This window comes from Balaenoptera musculus, chromosome 20 (genome assembly GCF_009873245.2).
Source record: "Balaenoptera musculus isolate JJ_BM4_2016_0621 chromosome 20, mBalMus1.pri.v3, whole genome shotgun sequence".
NCBI lineage: Eukaryota > Metazoa > Chordata > Mammalia > Artiodactyla > Balaenopteridae > Balaenoptera > Balaenoptera musculus.
In genome coordinates, this window is record NC_045804.1 from 7,797,108 (window position 1) to 7,820,498 (window position 23,391).

General features: G+C 49.0%; 3 protein-coding genes across 3 annotated transcripts in view; 2 read left to right on the forward strand and 1 right to left on the reverse strand.

Annotated features, from left to right (window-relative positions):
- Positions 1 to 15,185, reverse strand: part of SRP68 (signal recognition particle 68) — a 33,102-nt gene extending 17,917 nt beyond the window's left edge. The window contains exons 1-10 of the mRNA XM_036836588.1: positions 14,867 to 15,185; positions 14,119 to 14,156; positions 11,351 to 11,777; positions 9,719 to 9,785; positions 6,923 to 7,036; positions 3,777 to 3,972; positions 3,132 to 3,214; positions 2,691 to 2,800; positions 2,253 to 2,335; positions 518 to 658 (exon numbers count right to left, since the gene is read on the reverse strand). Coding sequence (XP_036692483.1) covers positions 518 to 658; positions 2,253 to 2,335; positions 2,691 to 2,800; positions 3,132 to 3,214; positions 3,777 to 3,972; positions 6,923 to 7,036; positions 9,719 to 9,785; positions 11,351 to 11,777; positions 14,119 to 14,156; positions 14,867 to 15,185 — 1,578 coding nt within the window. The remainder of the gene's footprint in view (positions 1 to 517; positions 659 to 2,252; positions 2,336 to 2,690; positions 2,801 to 3,131; positions 3,215 to 3,776; positions 3,973 to 6,922; positions 7,037 to 9,718; positions 9,786 to 11,350; positions 11,778 to 14,118; positions 14,157 to 14,866) is intronic.
- A 184-nt stretch (positions 15,186 to 15,369) lies between these two features.
- Positions 15,370 to 17,840, forward strand: GALR2 (galanin receptor 2). The gene is given in 3 exon segments (XM_036836589.1): positions 15,370 to 15,749; positions 17,026 to 17,107; positions 17,109 to 17,840. Coding segments are annotated over 3 exon segments (1,182 nt in total). The 5' UTR covers positions 15,370 to 15,381.
- Positions 17,841 to 18,978: 1,138 nt separating this feature from the next.
- Positions 18,979 to 23,329, forward strand: ZACN (zinc activated ion channel). Its single transcript, XM_036837647.1, is given in 12 exon segments — positions 18,979 to 19,204; positions 19,283 to 19,407; positions 19,552 to 19,565; positions 19,567 to 19,594; positions 19,742 to 19,848; positions 20,111 to 20,280; positions 21,063 to 21,187; positions 21,298 to 21,456; positions 21,458 to 21,527; positions 21,694 to 21,712; positions 21,714 to 21,853; positions 22,296 to 23,329. Coding segments are annotated over 12 exon segments (1,242 nt in total). The 5' UTR covers positions 18,979 to 19,110; the 3' UTR covers positions 22,487 to 23,329.
- Positions 23,330 to 23,391: the final 62 nt, after the last annotated feature.

The window sequence follows — 23,391 nt, forward strand, 5'->3', positions numbered from 1 at the left end:
AAGATGACCAGGATCTCTCATCTTTTGGAACTCATTTGGTTGTTCACACCCGCAAACAGGTAAGAATTATCTCAGCAGGAGCATCAGGTAGTATGGCTTTGCATGAATACTGCATATACACCTCACATAAAACAAGATGTTCTGGTTTAGCTGTCTTTAAAGGGCCCAGGAACAAGAGGTGGCCCTTTAGGGCTAGAAGGTTAGGACAAGAGGTCAGACGGACACAAGGGACATAACAGTCATGCTGCTGCACCACCTGCTGGGCCGAATGTAAACCCTGACTTTAAGCAGACCCTTGTTGCTCCCGTTTTTACTGAAGGCTGTCACTGTCAATTTCTTTGCCGTCCAAACATAAGAACTCCTTGATAAACTCAGCTTTCAAAATAATTTTATTCAAGAGGGTACATCTTGAGACTGTTACCAAATCCCAAGCAGCAACAAAACACTACATGTTAAACACTCAGGGACAACCTCCAGACACACTCAGAAGAGAACAGAATAGGTCCTTGCTCCTTACCTGGGCGATAGCTGCCTCATTGTCGGCCAATCCCAGTAAAAAGATCCTCACTTTGTCGATCCTCACCGGGACCGCTCTGCCTCTCCATTCCACTTCACTCATGGTGGCTGCCTGCTTGGCTCGAGTCTGCGTGATCAACGCCTGGAAGGCAGTTTTAAAAAGTTAAAGCTTTAACTGTGGATATGAGCGATCAAGGTGGAAATCAGTGGAAACCATCATTTGTCTCTTTCTAAAACTAACAGATTACAGCTTATAGAGTATATACAAATTTGTATTTAAATTCCTCCCTGGCGTATTTCTTAGCTTATAGAAACTCCAATATTAAAAGGACACAACAGAAGGCTAACAAGAGCAACACTAAGTTTTGGCAAGGGTGTAAGGAGAAAAGCATCGCAAGCAGAAATGTAAATTAGTAGAAACTTACTAAAAATATTTGTCAATATGTATCAAAAGCTTCCAAAACATTCAATTCCACTTTTACAAATTTATCCTAAGGAAATAACTAAGACTGTATACAAAAACTGGGGACACAGATATTCATGTTAATACCAGTTACCACTTTAAACAATTAACAATAGTAAGTGGTCAAATAAAACATGTACCACAATGGAATACCATGTGGTCACCAAAAGATGTGTGGAAATGTATTTACTGAAGTGGAAAAAAATGCACGTGACATTAAATTTAAGAAGCACGTTACTAAACAGTGTATACTGAGATTCTATTTTTAAAACATATGCCTTTTTCTCTACATATACAAGTTTGCGGGACTTCCCTGGTGGTGCAGTGGTTAAGAATCTGCCTGTCAATATTGGGGACGTGGGTTCGAGCCCTAGTCCGGGAAGATCCCACATGCTGCAGAGCAACTAAGCCCGTGCCCCACAACTACTGAGCCGGCGCTCTAGAGCCCACGAGCCACAACTACTGAAGCCAGCGCGCCTAGAGCCCATGCTCCGCAACTAGAGAAGCCACTGCAGTGAGAAGCCTGCGCACCACAATGAAGAGTAGTCCCCGCTTGCCGCAACTAGAGAAAGCCCGCATGCAGTAGTGAAGACCCAAAGCAGCCATAAATAAATAAATAAATAAATAAAAATTTTTTTAAAAAAAGTTTGCAAGATATTCATCATATCATTAACAGTGGTTACCTCTGGGTGGTAACCCACATGATTCTGTTTTTTAAAAAATTTATTTATTTTATTTTTATTTTTGGCTGTGTTGGGTCTTTGTTGCTGTGCGCGGGTTTTCTCTAGTTGCGGTGAGCGGGGGCTACCGTTCATTGCAGTGGCTTCTCTTGTTGTGGAGCATGGGCTCTAGGCACGTGGGCCTCAGCAGCTGCGGCACGCAGGCTCCAGAACACAGGCTCAGCAGTTGTGGCTCACGGGCCCAGGTGCTCTGCAGCATGTGGGATCTTCCCAGACCAGGGTTCAAAGCCATGTCCCCTGCATTGGCAAGTGGATTCTCAACCAATGCGCCACAAGGGAAGACCCTAAATGATTCTATTTCTTTTTCCCCCAATCTTTCCCAGTCTTTTATATTTCCTACTTTTTCTATGAGTACCAAAGTAAGAAAGTTGAACACTTTAAAATATTAAGTGAAAATAGTTTTTGTTAAAAATAGTTATAAATATGCATATATTGACAGCAATTATCCTTGGATGACAGGATTATGGATTACTTCTTTTACTGGACTTTTTTCAAACCAAAGACTTCTCACAAAAATGTGCATACTAGATTACCTCCAATTTTTCAGCCAGGAGACCCTCAGTGCCCCCAGACCTCAATCTCATCTGCATGAGTTCATTGATAGCTGACTGGTCCCCTGAGAAAAAGAGAGATATGGAGTGGAAAATCCTCGAGCAAGTTGGCTGTTCCCTCAAGAACCACTAGATTCAACTCCAAGCTCTTCTCCCCCCACAAGCACGTTTCAAGGACTCCCAAGTCCTTTCACAAAGCTCTTGGTGAGTACAGAAGATGGCAGGGCCAAAACTGAAGCAATGGAATTCCCTTCTGGGTTTCGAGCAGGTCTAACTCTGACAATTCTACTTTTTTCATCAACCAAAACCCACGCCACAGATGGAAGCAAGGGAAAGGGAAGAAAGTTAAAGAAATTCTCTAGGCTCTCTGAGATGAACCACCACCAAGCCACCTGTCAATGCCCCACGCAGCCCGCTCACCAATGTTATATGCACAGTAGCGGATGTTGGGCGAGATCTCCTCCACACGCTGGTTGTACAGCACAGCCTGCTCCTCTGTGAAAGCGCTGGCCAGCTTCTCATAGATAGTCCTGCGAGGAAAAAAACATCACGGTTCACGGCACCCTCACTTTAAGAAAATAAACTCACAAGGAACACAGACCAACTACCAGAACTGGCATGTTCTGAGGCTGAAAGAGAAGAATCAACATTTCTAAAGAGAAGAAAAAAAGAAAGAAATTGTAATAATTTTCACAGAAACAAGCATTAGCTGATATGCAGCTTGAATGTGACTATCATCAAAACTGGTCACAGTTATAAAGCAGAAACTAACACACCATTGTAAAGCAATTATACTCCAATAAAGATATTAAAAAAAAACAACCAAAAAACTGGTCACAGCCTTTGGACCGGAGGACTTACTTGCATTTGTTAAAAGCCTCAATGGCGGCTTTCCATTCTTGATGTTCAAACCGCAGCATTCCTGAGAGGTAAGCTGTGTAAGCCTGTAAAGGTGATGGGAAAAGAGAAACTGCTTCAACACCCGACAACCAGACAGCCCAATCTCCTCTACTTGCTTCGAACTTTGATATCAAGAATACAGAGATATTCAGGTTGATTCTAAAAGAAAAAAATTTATTTCACTAATAAAATGTGATACATAGGTAATTTTATGATTCATTTTACTTCCTAGGAAAGAACTTCAAAATAAAGAAAATTTGTTCTCTTCATTTTATTTAACAACCCGCTTCTGGGCTATAACATAAGCATCAAAAGTTGAAATATCTTTCATCTCTTTTCAAATATTACGAAAAAAATTCTTATTTTGTGAACTTCCCAGATACAAGTTCTCCATGCACATATCAAAAGAAGCATGGGCTTTCTTAAAAGTTAGAGCTAATTGTTAAAAACCAAGAGCTCAAAAACAAAAACAAGAGCCAACTTCACTTTTTAAAAGCAAGATTAGGTTTTTTCCTCTCCTGACTACCAACATATAATGTAAGAAACTCTGTTCTGTTTACGTCTCTAATCTCCACAATAAAGCAAAGCTGACGTTAAGACACTAACCTGAGCCTCCAACTTGGTCTTGGCGTCCACACGATTGCTCTCACACAAGCGTTCCAACTCCTCCGCATGCTTCACAGCTTTGCGTAGGCGAGATAACAAGTGGAACCGTTTTCGAGGTTCAGTGTTGGCTTCCTGTTTGAGCTGCATGGCATAGCTCCAGGCTCTCTCAGCATCCATCAGAACCAGAAGCAAATATCTAAACCAGAGACAGAATGGGCCAACTGAACAGCAAAGGCCAGGAGCACCAGACTCAGATATTCTCTGACGTGCAATCTTTGGCCTCTCAACTTTTCCCTATGCTCTCCCTTGCTTTCCTCCTCAGAGCTGCTCTTCAGTATCAACCATGGCTCCCAAATCAGCATCTCTGATAGGTTTCTAACCACCTATCAGACACATCTCATTGAAAAGCCTGCTATCGCCTCAAACTTGGCAAACTCAGACTTACCCCTCCCAAATTTAGCAAATAGAGGCAGTCTAGCTAGGCACATAATCTGGCCTCACCTTTGAATCATATCTCCTTCATCCCAACTCAGTTAGAAACCAAGTCCTTGAGAAGCAGTGTATACACACATATATATATGTGTGTGTGTATTTTTTTAAATTGAAGTATAGCTGACTTAAAACATTATATTAGTTTCAGGTGTACCACACAGAGATCCGATATTTTTATACATTATGAAATGATCACCACAGGAAGTCTAGTCATAATACAAAGGTATCACTATATTATTGACTATATTCCCTATGTTGTGCATTATATCCCTGTGACTCTATTGTATAACTAGAAGTTTGTACTTCTTAATCCCCTTCCCCTATTTCACCCACGCCTTCCCACTTCTCTCCCCTCTGGCAACCACCAGCTTGTTCTCTACAAGTCTGTTTTGTTTGTTCATTTGTTTTTTAGATTCCACATATAAGTGAGATCATACAGTATCTGTCTTCCCCTAATTTCACTTAGCATAATACTCTCTAGGTCCATCCATGTTGTCGCAAATGGCAAGATTTCATTCTTTTTTATGGCTGAGTCACATATATGTAACCTGATCTTGCTTTTACAAGAAGAAGTTGGCATCCCTTGTTTTTGTTTCTGAGCTCTGGTTTAAATATAGATATAGACATAGATTTAGATATAAAACCTTCTTTATCTGTTATCTATCAGTGGACACTTAGGCTGCTTCCACATCTTAGCTATTGTAAACAATGCTACACAATAAACGCTGGCGTGCATCTATCTTTTTTAATTCGTGTTTTTGGGGTTTTTTTTTCAGATACATACCCAGAAGTGGAATTGCTGAGTCATACAGTTCTATTTTTAATTTTTGGAGGAACCTCTGTACTGTTTTCCATAGTGACCGCACCAATTTACATTCCCACCAACAGTGCACGAGGGCTCCCTTCTCTCCACATCCTCACCAACACTTGTTATTTCTTGTCTTTTTGATCACAGCTATTCCGACAGGTGTGAGGTGATATCTCATCGTGGTTCTGATTTGCATTTCCCTGACAACTAGTGATGTGGAGCATCTTTTCAGGTGCCTGATGGCCATCTGTATAACTTCCTTAGAAAAATTTCTATTCAGATCCTCTGCCCATTTTTTAATTGAATTGTTTGTTTTTTTGATATTGAGCTGTATGAGTTCTTTATATATTTTGGATATTAACCCCTCATCGGATATATCATTTGGAAATATCTTCTCCCATTTAACAGGTTGCCTGTTCATTTTGTTGATGGTTTCTTTCGCTGGGCAAAGAGAGGCAGTATATTGAAGTGGTTAAGAGCCTGGATTGGAATCTCAGTGCCACCACTCACTAGCTGTGTGACTTCGGGCAAAATACTAACCTTTCTGTGCTTCACTCTCCCATGCAGTAATACATATAACACACTTAGACCAGAGCCTGGCACTTACTAACTGCTATATAAGTTAGCTACTTTATTATTATTATGGTGAATCTTTCTTTAAACTACTGCCTTGATTCATCTTCCTTTAACTGCAGCTTAGCCTGGTCTCACTGTTGTAACAGACTCTTCCTAACTTGATCTCATCAGATTTAATCAATCCAGCCTGCTTCGTCCCATCATGCTCTAGTTTTCTGACTGTGTCTCATACACTAAGTTCCGAGCCTCTTCGCTGCCTGAGCAGTAGCTAACCACTGCCCAGAGCATTACAGTTCCTACACTGCATCCAAAGACACCATGGCACACTGTTTCCCCAAACACAGAATGTCTTTTCCTCTCACAAATCCTGAAAGGTCCAGCCTCCTCCATGCAGGCTTCCTGGCTTCCCCATCAAGAACCCCCAAACTAACTTCTCCCTTCCAAGACTTCAGAATTCTTATCAGTAAATAACACACAATATGGCAGTTTTGCTATCTTGTAGTGTTCCCTGTTCTGTACTCAACCAATATCTCTCAACAATATCAGAATCAATGAGGTTCAGTAACTATGCCTCCCCAACTCTTCTACATCCAATATGGTGTCTAACTCAGTTCTGGCCACAACTCGCCCAGGGGACAGCAAACTTTTTTCATAAAGGGCCCAACACTAAGTATTTTAGGCTTTATAGGCCATATGGTCTCTGTCACAACTACTCTGCTACTGTAGCACAAAAGCAGCTATAAGCAATATCTAAATAAATGGTGTGGCTGTGTTCCAACTTTATTTACAATAAACAGGTGGCAGGAAGACCATTTTGGTCCACAGGTCAAAGTCTGAGGAACTGACCCGTAGACTTTTAATACATATTGCTTTGATAGAGTAATCCTGTCATGTTAAGCATGAATGCATTCAGCACTGAAATACAAAACTCTTCTGTAATAATTTACACATGGCCAGATTTTGCTTAAGACATAATGGTTTAAGTAAGCACTCAGACATTGAAATTTGCGTTCTAGAAACCTTACCTAATAACCAGTTGGAGTCTAATAGCTTACTTCAACATTTACCATGCTACCATAGTTCCTGAACAAGTTAGAGAGTCTCTCTGAGGCTCAGTCTCCTCATCTTATGACACAGGAGTAGTAAAGATGTCTATTCCACAGGGTCACGTGAAATAACTAAGAGTCTGACACAACACCTGTCACGCTGTAATTGTTCAATAAATGTATTAGCAAGATGCATTCAGCACTTAGCACTGAGCAGTCAATACCTGTTATCGGTCAGAAGATCTTCAGTTACTTTTTTCCCTGTGAATTTGTGTCTGTTCCCCATCTTGAAGTTGAGTGTTTTCCGAAGACGTCTTTGTCTACGGGAACAGTAGCCTCTGTAGGAAACCACAACCAAAAATCATTCGGCCAAGCTGATAATACTTTCAATAGTAAATTCTACAATAAGGTAAGGTCAAAAGTTTGAGGGTATTCTACTTATGGTTGCTGTAGATACCACCATCCTCTTGCAAACATTTATTGAATGGAAACCTGCAAGCAATATGACTGGTACCACAGAAAACATGAAGAGATGAGGACACAGCACCCATTCTCAAAGAACCCATACTCTAGTTGGAGAGAATCATGCAGATAAAATGGCAACCAAAAAAACAAGGCAAATGTCAAATTGAACAAGTAATCATTCTCTTCTTGCTAACCCACTTTGCTGGAGCGGACTTATGGTGGGTTTTAAAAGAATGAGTAGGATTCTGATGGATGTGAAAGGGAAGCAGGGGCGTCCTGAGGGAGACTGTGATGATAATGAAGGCGTGGAGAAAGAAGCTGCAAGCATATTGGAAGAAAAGTGAGGAGGTTAATTAGGATATCAATAAGAAAACTATAAACATCACCTCTGTGCCAAGCCTCTCTCTTCTGTACTCATGCAACTTTTTATTCTTACTTCTACTACAATATGAGAGCATTATATTATGTTCTTATATGTCTATCTCACTAACATAAACTCCCTTAGTGCAAAGATGATTTTATTTTCAAGTTTCCCCCAATGTCATAGCACAGTGCCTAACATATAGACGTGCAATAAATGTATTTTGACTAAATTGTGTAAAAGTACATGTAAAATTTTACCACCCTTAATCAAATAATATAGCATAAAATTTACAATACAAAATGATATTAAATGGTACTTTAAAATCTCAGTCTTAAAGCTACCAGAGCGGACTTCCCTGGTAGCGCAGTGGTTAAGAATCCGCCTCCCAATGCAGGGGACACGGGTTCGAGCCCTGGTCCAGGAAGATCCCACATGCCGTGGAGCAACTAAGCCCATTGAGCCACAACTACTGAGCCCACGTGCTGCAACTACTGAAGCCCGTGCGCCTAGAGCCCGTGCTCTGCAACAAGAGAAGCCACCGCAATGAGAACCCCGCGCACCGCAATGAAGAGCAGCTCCTGCTCACTGCAACTAGAGAAAAGCCCAAGTGCAGCGACGAAGACCCAACACAGCCAAAAATAAATAAATAAATAAATAAATTTATTTAAAAAAAAAAAAGCTACCAGAGCACAGGTTATTAAAAAGAAGAAATAATAGTCTGACCGAATCTATGAGCTAGATATTTTCCCTCGATTCATAATTATGCTTTAATTATCACTTACCCTTTCACATAAAAATCAAATGGGGGGCTTCCCTGGTGGCGCAGTGGTTAAGAATCTGCCTGCCAATGCAGGGGACACGGGTTCGAGCCCTGGTCTGGGAAGATCCCACATGCCGCGGAGCAACTAAGCCCGTGAGCCACAACTACTGAGCCTGCGCGTCTGGAGCCTGTGCTCCACAACGGAAGAGGCCGCGACAGTGAAAGGCCCGCGCACCGCGATAAAGAGTGGCCCCCGCTCGCCGCAACTGGATAAAGCCCTCGCACAGAAACGAAGACCCAACACAGCCAAAAATAAATAAATAAATAAATTTATTTTAAAAAAAAAAATCAAATGGGACACTCACACATTATGAGTAGAAATACAAATCGGTAAAAATTTTCTGGCAATATGGATACGTTTATCAAGATCCTTAAAAACGTTCATACTCCCTGAACTGACAGTCTATTTCTATACTACTCTATACTAAAGAAATGATCAGAAATACAAAGAGGTATGAACAGATATTCACGGGAACAATATTTTTAAACCTACAAAACTGGCTATGATATAAATAACCAACTTGGGGGAATAGGTAAATAAATTATGGTATGCCTATATATTGAGTTATAATGCAACTAATAAAAATCACATGTATGGAACATTTTTATAGGCATGGAGAAATACGTACCATATAACGTTTGGCAAAAAAGAGGAATACAAAGTTGTATATACGATGTGAGCAAACTTATGAAAAAAAATGCATAGAAAGAAACTAGAAGAACAAAAATACTATTTGGTAGGCACATACATACAAATATATTTATGTACTAAAAGACATAAAAACGGACTAAAAGGTACACATCAAAGTCATTTTTATGTTATGAATATTTTACCACCAAAAAATCTAATTAAAAATGTAACATTGAAAACAATTAATAATAACTAGAAAAAACAAAAATTCGAGTCAACCAATAGCCATTCAATTGGGGGACAAAAGCAGACTGCGATTCATCCCTGCAATGGAATACTACTGAGCAGTATGTTAGGTGAGAGAATGTAGACACAAAAGGCTATGTTCTGAAAAAAGCAGAACTATAATGACGGAAATCAGAACAGTGATTGCCAACAGCTGGAATGTGACCCAGATTCTATAATATGGTTAAGTTAAAAAAAAAAAAAAAAAAGATTACCATAACTTATTTTCAGCAGAAGCCTCCAATGTATCTGCAATATTGTGAGACAAAATGGACATAAAGATTGGCTCCTTTTAAATCTGAAAATTAAGTATCTTCTTGAGAATTCAATACAAGTTAAGAACTAGACTTTCTAGGTATACTTTCTGGTACAGCAGAATAAGTAGGATAGTAAAAAAGTAAACCAAATTTGAAAATTCCACAGAGATTTGTATATATCTTGCACATGATACTAACCTGTATCTCTGAAAATCTCCATGCCGTAAACCATGCTGCTGCTGGGATTCTTTAATAATCTGAAGAACTAGAGCCAAGATTAAGGAAAAGCTTACAGTGCCAAGAATCCAAATAAATCAAAACATTCATCTATATTAGTACTATTAGTCTACATTTGTATCAAATCACAGCACATTAAACATTTCTGAAATACTTAGTACATTAATGAAATCTCTGGTAAGCATTTTCAATAGCTATCTTATCATAGGACAGGACCAGGGCTAAGCATGTAGAAAAGTTGACTGCCTGAACTGTTAACTACTTTCAAACTAAAAAAGAAGGGCATCATTAGCCATTGAGGATTAATGAGACCCAACAGCTTAAAGCTGGCTTCTAAATACTGACTACATCTGGCGTGGTTCCCAGTGATTTACACCTGGACCCAATGTTTTACTCATTTTAGCAGATTCAGGTTATAAACGACGTGTACTACTCCTCTATTTGCATAACCTCGTACATCTGCCAAATCTGACTTTCCTTAACAGCTGTGATGTTGCATGTGCCTATGGTGAGCACATGCCAACAAAACCAGACCACAGTTTGCATTAAAATACTAGTTTTTCTTTTAAAAGAAAAAGCCCTGAGCAAACTCTCCTTTTTAAGAATCTTAAAATATTTAAAGATTATGTCCCAAACTTTAGGAAGTCCAACGACCTTTGTCTACAATTTTAGTTTTCTTTTAAAGTTTCCTCAATGCTTCTTTACAGATGTATTTTAAAATACTGAACAATAAAAGGACTATTTCAATAACTAAAAAGAGACAAACAGATATAAGGTGTGCAGTAAAATCAAGGCATTCCAACATCCATTTGAAAGGATATCACCAGTTCAAAAAGTAAAACTTCAATCTCCTGAAAACTTCACTATATTAAGATGTCAAGCTAAATGTATTATTTCAGAAATTCACCTACATTTTCTCCACTACTTATTCGTTTCAAAAAGCCACAAACTAATGTTATCAACACTCAATTGTGATACACTCTGATGAAAACTAGAAACCGATTCATCTGAATGACTCTCAACAAGATAAAAGGTCTACAGACCTATTAAGAAAGCTACACAAGTAATGTTAACAATCTACAATGATTTATATTCAAAATGGGCAATAAGCTTTCCCGTACAACACTCAACCTTTGCCTCCACTTCCAGAGCATCAAACTGTAATTTTTATTATTCATTCCCCAACGGCTGTCAGACAGAAGTATTAGGCCAAAAGGTCAAGACTGCAGTTTCCTCTCCCCAGTTCATTGGCCCCAGTTGCCAAGGCAGTAGTTCACCAGAGTGGCCAGTGTCAGCCCCATCACCAGCCCCTCCAACTGGGCAACTGCGGGGAAACTGAAGAAAACTGCCCAATATTCCGGTGCCGCTTGAAAGAAGAGGACGTTCCCCAGACTGGAGGACAAAGAAGACGCGAGGAAAGGCCAGTCGAAAACCAGACCCTGAAACTCTAAGTGCCAAAAGGTAGAAGCGAGAGAAACTGCAACCTTCGGCCTCTCCTGCCCAGGTCTTGCCGCAACCCGCCGCCTCTCCCGCCCCCGGCCCGCCAGATCGACACGTAGTCATTGCGAGTTAGGCCCGATTACTGTAGGATACTCTCCAAACTCAGGCTGTCTCCGAATTCTTTGTTTGCCTTCGATCCAGCTGAAGGCCGTTCGTTTTCCTTATTTTCCTCTCCTCCGGCACCGCGTCCACCACCGCTACCGCCGCTGCTGCTACCACCGCCGCCGGCAGGAACCTGCTTCTCAGCAGCCATCTTGCCCCTGCGCCGCAGAGCAGGACGGGATAGAGGAGGCGGGACGACCGGAGAGAGAGAGAGAGAGAGAGAGAGCGGAGCCGGCTCGGCCGGGCTGACGGGATACCGGCGGACTCCGCCGCCGACGGCCCTGCCCGCAGGCAGCGGCCACTTGTTGGAGTGCGCCTGCGCTTGGACTAGGCTTCCGGGTTTCAAATGGTGGTGGGCTAGGCTGAGGGCCCGGAAGCTCGCGGACACCGTAACTGCTGAAGTCTCCTGGGGGTAATTCTACTTCCAGTCCACCAAGGGTGGAGGACCCGGAGATGTCCCTCTCCCACACCTCCTGCATCCCTGCACAGGGGATCCGGCTCACGTCCCGCGCACAGAGAGCGGGTGCAGTTGGATAAGACCTTTGGATTTCGGAGTGTCTACCTCCCCGGGGGCTCCGGAGATGGGGTTCCCACCCTACGCAACGAAACACCACGCCTGGGAGGGAACCGCCTCTGTCTGCGCTTTCCTTTGGAGCCGACCATATTGCAGGGACTTCCTCTGATGGATGGGGATCAGTGCCCTTCCCTGGACTTCCGGTCGAGCAGTCCGAGGAGGGAGAAGTGCTGAAGCGAGGGATACCATGAATCTTTCCTCTGCAGTATGGCACTGCGAGCTCTGGAGTCTGATCTCTGCAGCTCCAATTCTGGCTCTGCCATTACTGGTTGGGAGATGTTGGGCAAATAATCTCCCTCTAAACCTTTTCCCTCATCTGTGAATGGGGATAACCAATTAGGGTGGTTATGAAGACTAAATTAAATGGTGCATTTTTAAAGTAAGTCTGCATTAATCATTAGGGAAATGCAAATCAAAACCACAATGAGTGATCACCTCACACCCATTAAGGTGGCTACTATTAAAAGGATAATAACAGAAAATAACATGTATTGGCGAGGATGTGGAGAAACTGTAACCTTGGTGCACATATAAAATGGTACATCCACAGTGGAAGACAGTATGGCAGCTCTTTATAAAATTAAAAGAATTGCCATATGATCCAGCAATTTCACTTCTGGGTATATATCCAAAAGGATTGAAAGCAGGGTCTTTAAGAGTTATTTGTACACCCACGTTTATAGTAGCATTATTCACAATAGCCAAGAGATGGAAGCAACCCAGTGGCCCTCAGGGATAAGCAAAATATGGTCTGTCCATACAATGGAATATTATTCAGCCTTAAAAAGGAAGGAAATTCTGACACATGCTACAACATGATTGAAGCTAGGAAATATTGTGCTAAGTAAGCCAGTCATGAAAAGATATAGTATGATTCCACTTATATAAGGTATCTAGTGTAGTCAAATTCATAGAAAGTAGAATGATGGTTGCTGGGGGCTGAAGGCAGGGGAAATGGAGAGTTACTGTTTAATGGGTATAGACTGTCAGTTTTGCAAGATCAAAAAGTTCTCGAGATTGGTTGCACACCAATGTGAATATACTTAACACTACTGAACTATACACTTAAAATGTTTAAGGTGGCAAACTGTGTTTTGTATATTTTACCAAGATTAAAAATAATTTTTAAAAAAGTAAGTCTCCCAAATGTCTATCAACAAATGAATTTGATAAGCAAAATGTGATTATCATACCATGGAATATTATTTGGACATAAAAAGGAATGAAGTACTGATACATGCTACATTGTGGATGAATCTTGAAATCATTAGGCTAAGTGAAAGAAGGTATACACAGAAGGCCACATATTGTATGATTCCATTTATATAAAATGTCCAGAATAGGCAAATCTATAGAGACAGAAAGAGTGGTTGTGTAGGGCTAGGGGTGGGAGGCAGGAACAAAAACATCTTAAAATTGATTGTGGTGATGGTTGCACAACTCTGTGAATATACTAAAAAACAAATGAACATTTTATATGGGTAAATTGTATGGTATGTGAATTATATTTCAATAAAGCTTTTTTTTAAAAAAGTAAGTCAGATGATGTTAGTCCTCTAGTGAAAACTCTGCAATGGCTCCTCTTTTTAGTCAGACTAGAAGACTTCCTTGCAATGGAAAAAAGTCCTACATGCTATGCCTCTCACCTTCTCTCGTGCCAATCTCCTTCTTGTTCACTCAGCTCAAGCCATACCACTCTCCTTGCTTAGGGACACGGGCACACGCCTGGTTTAGGGCCTTTGCACTGGCTGTTCTATCTGGAATGCACTCCCCTTGGCTATCTGCTAGGCTAGCTCCTTCAACTCTTTGCTCAAATGTCACCTTCCTAATGAGGTCTGCTTGACCACCCCATTTTAAATTGCACCATCACCACCACTCCAGTACTCCGAATTCCCTCACCGTGATTTGCTTTTCCTGCAAGTACTTAACTTGTAATTGATTAATAACTTGAGTTATATTTATTGTCTCTCTTCCCTGCTAGAAAGGAAGCTCATGAAGGGCCTTGATCTTTGTAGAGCTCACTGGTAAATCCCAAGGACCTAGAACAGTGCCTGGAAAGGAGTAGGTGCTTTATAAATGTGCATTCAATAAATGAATGGCAAGCATCTCAGAAACATGAATGGTTATTATCTTCCTATTCAGTGAATAAGCAGGCAGGGCAGAGGTGTGAATAAAGTTTCCTTACCAAGAGGAGCAGGTAGCTGGGCTCCTGAGGCTGAGATCCTGGAGGGGAAAGTGGAAAAAGAATGTTTTTGACTAGGACTCAAGGAACAGGGCAAGGAAAGGTGAAGCAGAGGTCAAGCTACAGAAGGTAGTGATGTTCAAACCCAGTTTTAAAACTATATAGAAACATTGATGATTCTGGGTCACAAATGTTTCATGGCTAGTATGTCAAAATCAGAAACAAATATTTAAGTTGTTTTTTTGCAACCTAAACACCCTCCTGGCTATCTAGGAAAATGTTCCTGATGCATGGACCTCTGCTGTTTTGTATTTCCTTTAAGTTTCCCCTTGTTGGATATCTGAATAGGGTAAGGAGAAAAAGAAGAAGAGTTGGATTCATCCAGATTCTACCAACTGGCCTCAGGTCTCTCACACACATCTCATTCCATTCTCACCAGAGCCCTCTGAGAAGGTGTTATTAGCCCACATTGTAATATTGAGGAAACCGAGGCACGGCGCCAGGAACAGAGCCTGACACACAGCAGATGCTCAATAAATTTTTACCGGACTGAATTGGAGGGGGAAATGCTCAGTGAGGGAGAGAAGGGAATGAAATCCTTCCACCATCCCCACCGCTGCTACTGGGAATTAGAAGTGGGAAGAGGCGTGGAGCACACGGCAGGGCCGTCCCACTCGCCAGTTCTGGAAAACGGCAGCACTCCCATCCGCCTCCGCCCTTCATCACCCCCACCCCACGCTTTAGGGGCCACCTGGAACTCTCTCGAGGACGCCCCCCGGCCTGCCCCGGGAGGTCTGGCGCGCCCGCCAGGCTGCAGGGAAGTGCCGAGGCGCGCGGGGTAGCGGGCGAGCGCTCCCGGCAGTCGGTGCCTCCAACACTGCGGCGTCTGCCCTGGAGGTCGGTTCGCTGCTCAGCCCGGCACAGCGCGGAGTCGGAAGCTGGAGCGCGCCGGGGAGCAGACACTGGCGCGGCCCTCCGCCCCCGGGGTGGGCAGCCTGTGCCTTGGCCGGGGCGCGCCGAGGGCCCTGGACAGCCCTTCCCCCAGCGCGGCCGGCCGCCAGGGGGGACATCCCACCCTTCGGCTGCTCGCTCCTCCCCCTGCCCCCAGCGCACCCGCTTCTCCTGCCCCAGCCGCCGCGAGGCTCACTCCGCCCGCAGCTCCGCCGAGTCGCTCTGGGCGCTGCGGCGGCTGAAGCCGTCGGAGCTGCGCGCTCGCCAGGACGCAGACGGCTGCAGAAGTCGGGGCAGCCCCGGTGCGGCGGCACTATGAATGGCTCGGGTGGCCTGGACACCGAGGACACGAACGAGGCTGGGGGCGGGGGTGGCTGGCAGCCTGAGGCGGTCATCGTGCCCATGCTATTTGCGCTCATCTTCCTCGTGGGCACCATAGGCAACTCACTGGTGCTGGCCGTGCTGCTTTGTGGTGGCCAGGCGGTCAGCACCACCAACCTGTTCATCCTCAACCTGGGCGTGGCTGACTTGTGTTTCATCGTGTGCTGCGTGCCCTTCCAGGCCACCACCTACACCCTGGACGACTGGGTGTTCGGGTCGCTGCTCTGCAAGGCGGTGCACTTCCTCATCTTCCTCACCATGCATGCCAGCAGCTTCACACTGGCTGCCATCTCCCTGGACAGGTGAGCTGGCAGGCAGGCTGTGGCTGGAGAAGGGGTCTGGACTTGAGGGTCAAGGAGGGATGCGTGGAAAGTAGAAAAGAACACTAGGAAGGCAAGGGAACCAGGAGGGAGTGAAAGACAAGCAGGCGTATAAGAGGAAAAAGAAGAATAAGAATGGGGGACCTCCGTGTATCTCTGTTAGGTGCATCCTCAGGGGCTTCAGGCTGGAGACCTCAGCCCTCCAGCGCCGCTGGCATCTGACAAAGCACAGCGTTTCTGGGTACAAAGCGTTTTTCCCTGTGCTGGGTCTCCTTTGAAGCTCAACGCCCCTGGGAGGCTGGGATGGGAGGGATTACTGTGCCCAATTTACAGACCAAACCGAGTTTGTAAGTGATTTGCTCAGAGTTGCCCATCCAGTAATCCTGTGCGTGAAGCCATTGGCCTGTCTCCTGGCGTCAAACTCGGGCGCCTCCACCTCGCTGGCCTCCAAGCCACAGTTTGCTCCGCACAGTCGACTCTGGTGCGGACTGCAGAATTTGGGTCCTTCGTGAGGGCCCATGCCAAACTCCGAGCAAGCATGCCCGAGGCTCCCTAGCTCGGTCCCACAACCTTACCAACAGGCCCAGGGGCAAAGGCAGGAGAGGAGCGGGCCCAAGGGTCCCCCTGGAAGCTGAAGCTTGAAAGGACACCTGGGGGATTCCTAGGAAGGGAATCCTGGTATCTCCCCGGCCCCCTCCGTCCCCACGTCCTCCCAACCTTCCCTGGACAGGCAGCGAGGTGAGGCCACATTCCCCTTATACCTCCCACCCAGTTCCACTGAACGCCAAGTGTGCCGGTTCCAAGAAGAGAGCACTGGTGGGACCCATAGAACGTCGGCTTCTCGAAGGAATTCCCTCGCGGTACCTTGCCTGACAGTGTCTCCAGGCTGTCCCCTAGGGCCTCAAGGCACCTGGGTCCTACCTCTCCGGGCACCATCACTGGTGGGTAATCACAGCCTGCCGGAGCCCCACAGTCGGTTTAATCTTCGGGGTGCCCTCCCGGGTGGAATCCCATTGTGGTCGTAGTCTCAGGAAGAGCAAATGAGTAGCCTTTCCTGCTGCCGGGTCCCGCCCCACATGTAGGCGCGGCTGAGGGTGTCCGGGATGCTCTGTGTCGCCCTCCGGGCTTGTGCGGTATTACCGTGCGCTAGAGACATTCCTCATTCCAGTGAGCGTGGGGCTCGAGGTGGAGGGGTCCGGCCCTGTCTCCGCGAATCCGCCGTCACACCAGACGTCTCCCTTTCTGGCCTGACCCGTAGGTATCTGGCCATCCGCTACCCGCTGCACTCCCGCGAGCTGCGCACGCCTCGCAACGCCCTGGCGGCCGTCGGGCTCATCTGGGGGGCTGTCGCTGCTCTTTTCCGGGCCGTACCTGAGTTACTACAGCCAGTCACGGTTAGCCAACCTGACCGTGTGCCACCCGGCGTGGAGCTCGCCTCGCCGCCGCGCCATGGACCTCTGCACCTTTGTCTTCAGCTACCTGCTGCCCGTGCTGGTGCTCGGCCTGACCCACGCGCGCAGCCTGCGCTACCTCTGGCGCGCCGTCGACCCGGTGGCCGCCGGCTCGGGCGCCCGGCGCGCCAAGCGCAAGGTGACGCGTATGATCATCATCGTGGCCGCGCTCTTCTGCCTCTGTTGGATGCTTCACCACGCGCTTATCCTCTGCGTGTGGTTCGGCCGCTTCCCCCTTACGCGCGCTACCTACGCGCTGCGTATCCTCTCGCACCTGGTCTCCTACTCCAACTCCTGCGTCAATCCTATCGTCTACGCTCTCGTCTCCAAGCACTTCCGCAAGATCTGCGCGGGCCTGTTGCGTCGCGCCCCGCGCAGAGCCTCCGGCCGCGTGTGCGTCGCGGCCCAGGGCACCCGCAACGGCAGCGTGCTGGAGCTCGAGTCCACCGACGTAACGCACGTGAGCGAGGCAGCCGGGGCCTCTGCTCCTGCGCCGGCGTCTTTTAGCTGCCAGTACTCGAGCTCGGTTCCCAGACTGTCCTGGCGGGACCAAAAGGCTCCCAAAGCCATCTTGACAGTTAATGTGACCCGAAGGCACTTAGGGAGTACACTTGGGTGTTGAAAGATTGGAGTCTGAGGTCGGGGGATCGTGGAAGGAGTTTCATTTGTTAATAAAACGCGCAATCTATTCCGCGTGCATTGGCGCGCCGTGTCTCCGCATATCTCACGGTCCCGAGGCTCCAGGACTTCACAGGGGAGCTCTGGATAAATGAGGGCGGGGTGCCCTGCCGAGTTACAAGGAAAGAGGGCGGCCCGCACCGAAGGCGGCAGAGTTAAAATCCGCGTAGAAAGGGTCCCTAACTGAGGCTGGGGAGCGCGGGACGACCGAAGGCTCTTTGCACGTGGCCATGCGGAAGCGCCAGGTGTATATAGATTGGGGAACCAGCAGCCGCCAGTGAGCGCGACAAAGGCGGGCTGAGTGTTGAAGCGCGCTCGATAAACCGGTCGATGACAGACTTGGACATTATGTGTGTTCCTAGTAGCGTTCGTGCGCCTGCGGGTGGCGGGTCCTTGCCTGTTCCCAGCTCCCTGGGGTCCCTTGGAGTCATGCCAGCCAGATCAGTGCCTACCCACCTTCAGCCTTTGGGTTTCCTTCCTTCACTGCAGCTATCTGGGATCTGGTCTCCAAGGGCTTGGGTTATCCTCGGGCCAGGAAAGTCACCCGCACCTCCGTCAGTCCTGCTCTGCGGCCCACAGCGGTGGTTCTAAGGCACTGCTGGACCAGGGCAGGCTGAGAATCCCGCCCCGAACAAAAATGCCCCCGAGCTTTGGTCAGGAGCTAGCCTCTACCTGTCCCCAGGTTTGCCCCACTCCCGGAGTTCTTGAGCCAAGGCTTTTTACGTGAAATTAGTTCAGTGTTCGAGGAGAGGCAGGATAACCCAAGGGTGTGCCCACTTCAGGTCTCTGAGCACAGAGCACTTTGGTAAGGGTCTGGGTATTTAGCCAGGCGGTGCCTGCTGTGGAAACAGAGGCTGCACCTGGCCAGATTGGAAGGACAGTGTCAGAGAAAAGTGTGTGTGTGTTTGGGCAGGGGTCCCATGCTTCCCTGGTCTGCTTGATGGGTCTTGAATGTGATAATTAGTTCCAGGTGGTGGAAATGGAGCAGGACCGGGAAGCCTAGGCAGGTGCAAGGTGGGCGGGGCTGGGTCCTGGGCTTTGTCTTCAGGTGTTTGCTGAACCTGGGGTGGGGGGGTGTGCCAAGTCCAAGGCTCCAGGGTTGGTGCACAGCACAGCTGCCTCCAGCCGACTGCCCAGTCCCCCAGAGAAGTGACTGAAGTAGAGGTTGTAGCTTAGGCACTCCTGCTCCATCCAGCCCCTCCGTGCAGCTGCTGATGGCCCTGTGGCTCCTGCCCCATCTCACCTTCCTCAGGCTCGGAACCCCACAGCCCTTGGCTCGGGAGTGTGGCTTCAGCGTGCCAGCGGTTGGTAGGTAGAAAGCGTAGGGTCTTGAGCTTTGGGATTTGGGCCCCAGGGCACTGGGTGACCTCGACCTCCATCCCTCAGACTGGCCATCCTTCTTCAACCTCAATTCACCCCAGGAGGTTCAGGAAACCATCCAGATTCCGAACAACGGAAGCGCGCCCCTGCTCGTGGACGTGCAGGTGTTTGTGTCAAACGTGTTTAACGTGGTAAGTGTCCTCAGGCTCTGGACTCGGGGGCCCAAGCGCTGAGCTAGGAATGGGGCAGGACTCAGCCTAGTGAGTGCTGGGGTCTCCTTCCTTCTTGTCACATAGTACCCACCCCCGAGGTGACCTGCTGCCCCCCTCCCCTAGGACATCCTGCGGTACAGTGTCCTCCACGATGCTGCTTCGGCTGGTGAGCACCCACGGTGTGGGGGCAGGGGTTGAGGAAGGGAGACCTCTGTAAGCCCAGCACAGAAGTACTGGCCTTCATCAACCTGCCAAGCCCAGGGGCGCATATATACGGAGAGTGGGCGCCTTAGTAGCATCCTTGTGTCCCTAGTCCTGGCGGGACACTCGCCTGGCCTTGAACTTGACTGGGCACCGGCAGGGCAGAGTCACGCTGCCCTGGGACTCTCTCTGGACACCAGGACTCACTATCCGGGAGGCGTAAGTGAGGCGGGGGTTCTTGTCTCAGGAACTGGGCAAGCATAGCCCTCGCCATTCCCCATCTAGAGCCGGGAGGTCCTCTTAGTGAATATCCCCCTCCTGGTGGCCCTGCCAGACCACTGGCACAACTCCCGTGCCTTATGGTGCCCTTTCTGGAACCCCGAGGGCAGTGGATAGCAGCTGGGCATATGCTGGGGTCTCCCCCTCCTCCTCCTTCTGAGGAGGAGCTGGGCCACTGGCTGTGATACCTTTCCCTCTGCAGGCTCTGGGTGAGCTGGCAGGACCAGAGCCCACAGGCCCGAGTGGACCGGGATGGCCACATCGAGCTCTCCCTGGCCCTCACCACGGAGACCTACTGTGACTTTGAGCTTTTCCACCTCCCCAGGGACCAGAGCGACTGCAGCCTCAGCTTCTTCGCTTTTGGCAACACTGGTGCTGACAGGACAGGAGCTGGGGGATGAAGGGAGAGGGGAGGGGAAGCCTCTGGCCTCCAGCAAACACCTGACACAGGGGTCCCGGGCCTGTGTTCACATCAGTCCACCCCCAGGCTTAGAGGAGCTGATCATTCTTCTTTCACCCGGCACCTCCCACTCAAATAGCAGCCCCATCTCCTAGTCCTCCCCTGCTCTAGGCTGTAGCCCCCCTCCAGTCTTCTCTTCTCCCCCATCAGCTACCCCAGAGCAATGCCCCCAACAGCCAGGGCCAAACTGCACACTTGTGTCAAGCCCAGAGGCTCAGGCTACTGCAGGCTCATTCCTGGAAACATCCCGAAGGTGTAGCCACCCAGTGAATATCCCACAAGCCCAGCAGGTGATGTCCAACTCGGCGGCGAAGTCCCATCCTTCCCTTACATCCCTCCCCGCTGGGAAATACCACAGCTGCCGCCCCATGAATCCTAATTATTTCAGGTGTCAGATGATATACTGGTGAACGAGTCTGTGACCATGTCCCCCTCCACGAAGTGGTGCACTTATTTTTACAATGAAAATTCATCTATGAATCTGATAAGGCCCTTCCTCTAACTGGAGTAAACTTGGGGTCTTGCGAAATCGGGTTTGGAAAGCCCTTGTACAGACCAGTTTCCCAGTCTGCCCCCAGCAACCATCAGAGGGCTCCATCACCCCTGGGCTCCAGCTTGTCCCTGCCCCTACTCCCAAGAGAGATGCGGGGGCAGGCGTATTTCTAGTTCACTGTTCTCACCCCCACCCCTTCAGTGATGGAGCTGGAGTTCCAGGCCCATGCGGTGAATGAGATCGTGAGTGTCAAGAGGGAATACGTAGTTCAGGATTTGAAGACGCAAGTCCCATCCCAGCAGCTGGTGCCCTGCTTCCAGGTGACGGTGAGTTGGGAGGTGGCTGCCGAGGGCTGATGGGGGCATCGGGGATGCACAGCCAGAGGCCGTGACATCACCTTTCTACTGCCCACCCCTGCGCAACCCCCACTGGAAAGCCCCGACCTTCCTCCTTCCGGTTGCGCCTGCAGAACACAGCGCTAAAGGCCATCATAGCGCTCTTGGTACCCGGGGAGGCGCTGCTGTTGGCTGACCTGTGCGAGCCGCTGCTGCCCCTCCGTACGGAGCGCATCGCCTACAAGGTGACCCGGCTGCTGGGCTTACCTCGTCTTCCGCTCCTCCCTGGTTCAGGCCCTGCCCAGCTCCTCCTCCTGCAACCCGCTGCTTAGTAAGGCCCACACCCTCGCCTGGCCGGGGGCAGGACCACCCTGTGCTAGGCCCCCCTCATTCTGCCCGCACCTGCTGTCGCCCAAGCCAGGGTGCCTCTGCTCAGGTGCCTGGGCTCTCAAGGCCGGACCTGGCCCCTGCCCTCCCCTCCCTGCCCACCTCCCCAGTTCACTACTTCACTGTCCTATGCTGCTCTTCATCACACCACGGAGACCGTGCTGTTGTCCGGGCTGCTGGCCCACAGCAACCCCAGGGCGGAGAGCAGCCCCAGCCCGGTCCTGAGAGGGGAGCAGCACGACTGTGGGAGCCCAGGGCCTGATCCTGAAGGTGGGCAGGGCCTGGGGCCCCTTCCTCGGGGGTTGCTGAGGAAAGAGGCCTAGGGCCAGAGCTGGCAGGCTGGGGTTGCGGGTTACCAGGCTGGTTAGAGGTTCCTGCGTCCACTCTGCTGGCTCCACTGTCCCTGGGTTCCACCACGGCTGCCCTTGGAAGCCGCAGGTCTGGAGCAGGGAGCAGGGTCGGCCCCCCTAAAGGCCCGGGTGACTTCAGACTCCCTGGGATAACCTCTGCCTTGCAGAGCCTCTCTTGTGGGACGTTTTTTCAACTCAAGATGACCTAGAATGGGCCAGAGCCAAACACTCATTAGCTGTGAATCTAACGAAGGGAGAAATACAGACTGGCACCTCCTGGGATTCGCCCTTCTGCTCCGGGAGAGCGTGCATGTCAGGTGAGCCCTGAAGTACACCTCCTTTTCCTGCCTCTCCCCACACAGAAGCCTCCAGAAGAGTAAAGGGGTCCAGGAGAAGCTGGCCTGAGGCTGCTGACCACATCTTCTTCCTGGTGTACATGGCAGGGGTGCTGTGTAGCCAGTTCATCTTCGCTGTGCTCTGGATGTGGGCGACATGCAAGTCGGACCCAGCCCCTGGTGAGGCTGCACCCCACGGCGGGTGGCCCAGGCTGTAAGGGCCAGGGCCTGGGGCTGCAGACCTGAGGGGTTGGGCTGTGACAGGGTCTCCGGAAAGAGGGGGGAGGGAGGTCGACTCTCTTCCCTAAGCCTGGAGGACCCCAGGCCACCCTGAGCTCTCCCTTCTGTTAGCATGCAAGCGAAGAGTGTGGAATAAACCCATCATCCCAGTGCAAGGGCACCTCAGGGGTCTGTCTTCACTGAGCTCAGCTGTTCACTCTTATGGAAGTAGGTGGGGCCCATCTCATGCCCCCGGCCCCCACTCCGCCCCAGATCGTCTCATGATTGTTCACTGGTCGGTCACCCAGTCCCCACACGCAGCCTAACTGCTCCTTCTGCAACCACTGCTGCTTGGCTCCAGGCACGGGGTGGTCAGAACTCCTTCTGTGAAGTCCTGCCGAGTGCTGGCCCTCAGAGGGCAGGGGAGAGAGCGCTCCTGCTCCAGCCACCAGGGGGATGCCTCGGGGGCAGAACCCCCCAGACCGCAGGACTGCGGGGACGGGGAATGCGTCCTCTGCGCTGAATCCGAGCGCGGGTCAACCCTGCTTGCTCTTCTCCAGGCCCTGTGGCTGCAGCGTGGCCTGCTCCTCTGAGCCCAGCCCTCACGCCTGGGCTGAAGGGGGCTCTCCATCCCCAACTCCGAGCTGGCCCGGAGGTGGGCTTGCTCTGCTCTCCTGCTCCTGTCCACACGAGGCAGCTGAGGGCACAGCCCTCTGTCTTCCTTCTCTGTCCTTCCTGCCTTGAAGCCGTCACGTGGCCCCTGCGGGCTGCAGTCAGGGTCATGAAACCCAAGGTGTGGAGGAACCCCAGAGTTCTGGGAGAGCGCTGCTTGTGTGGGGAATGGGGGCTGCGAGAGGAAGGGCAAACCAGGACCCGAGGGCTCAGGGACAGGGCTCCTGGTCGG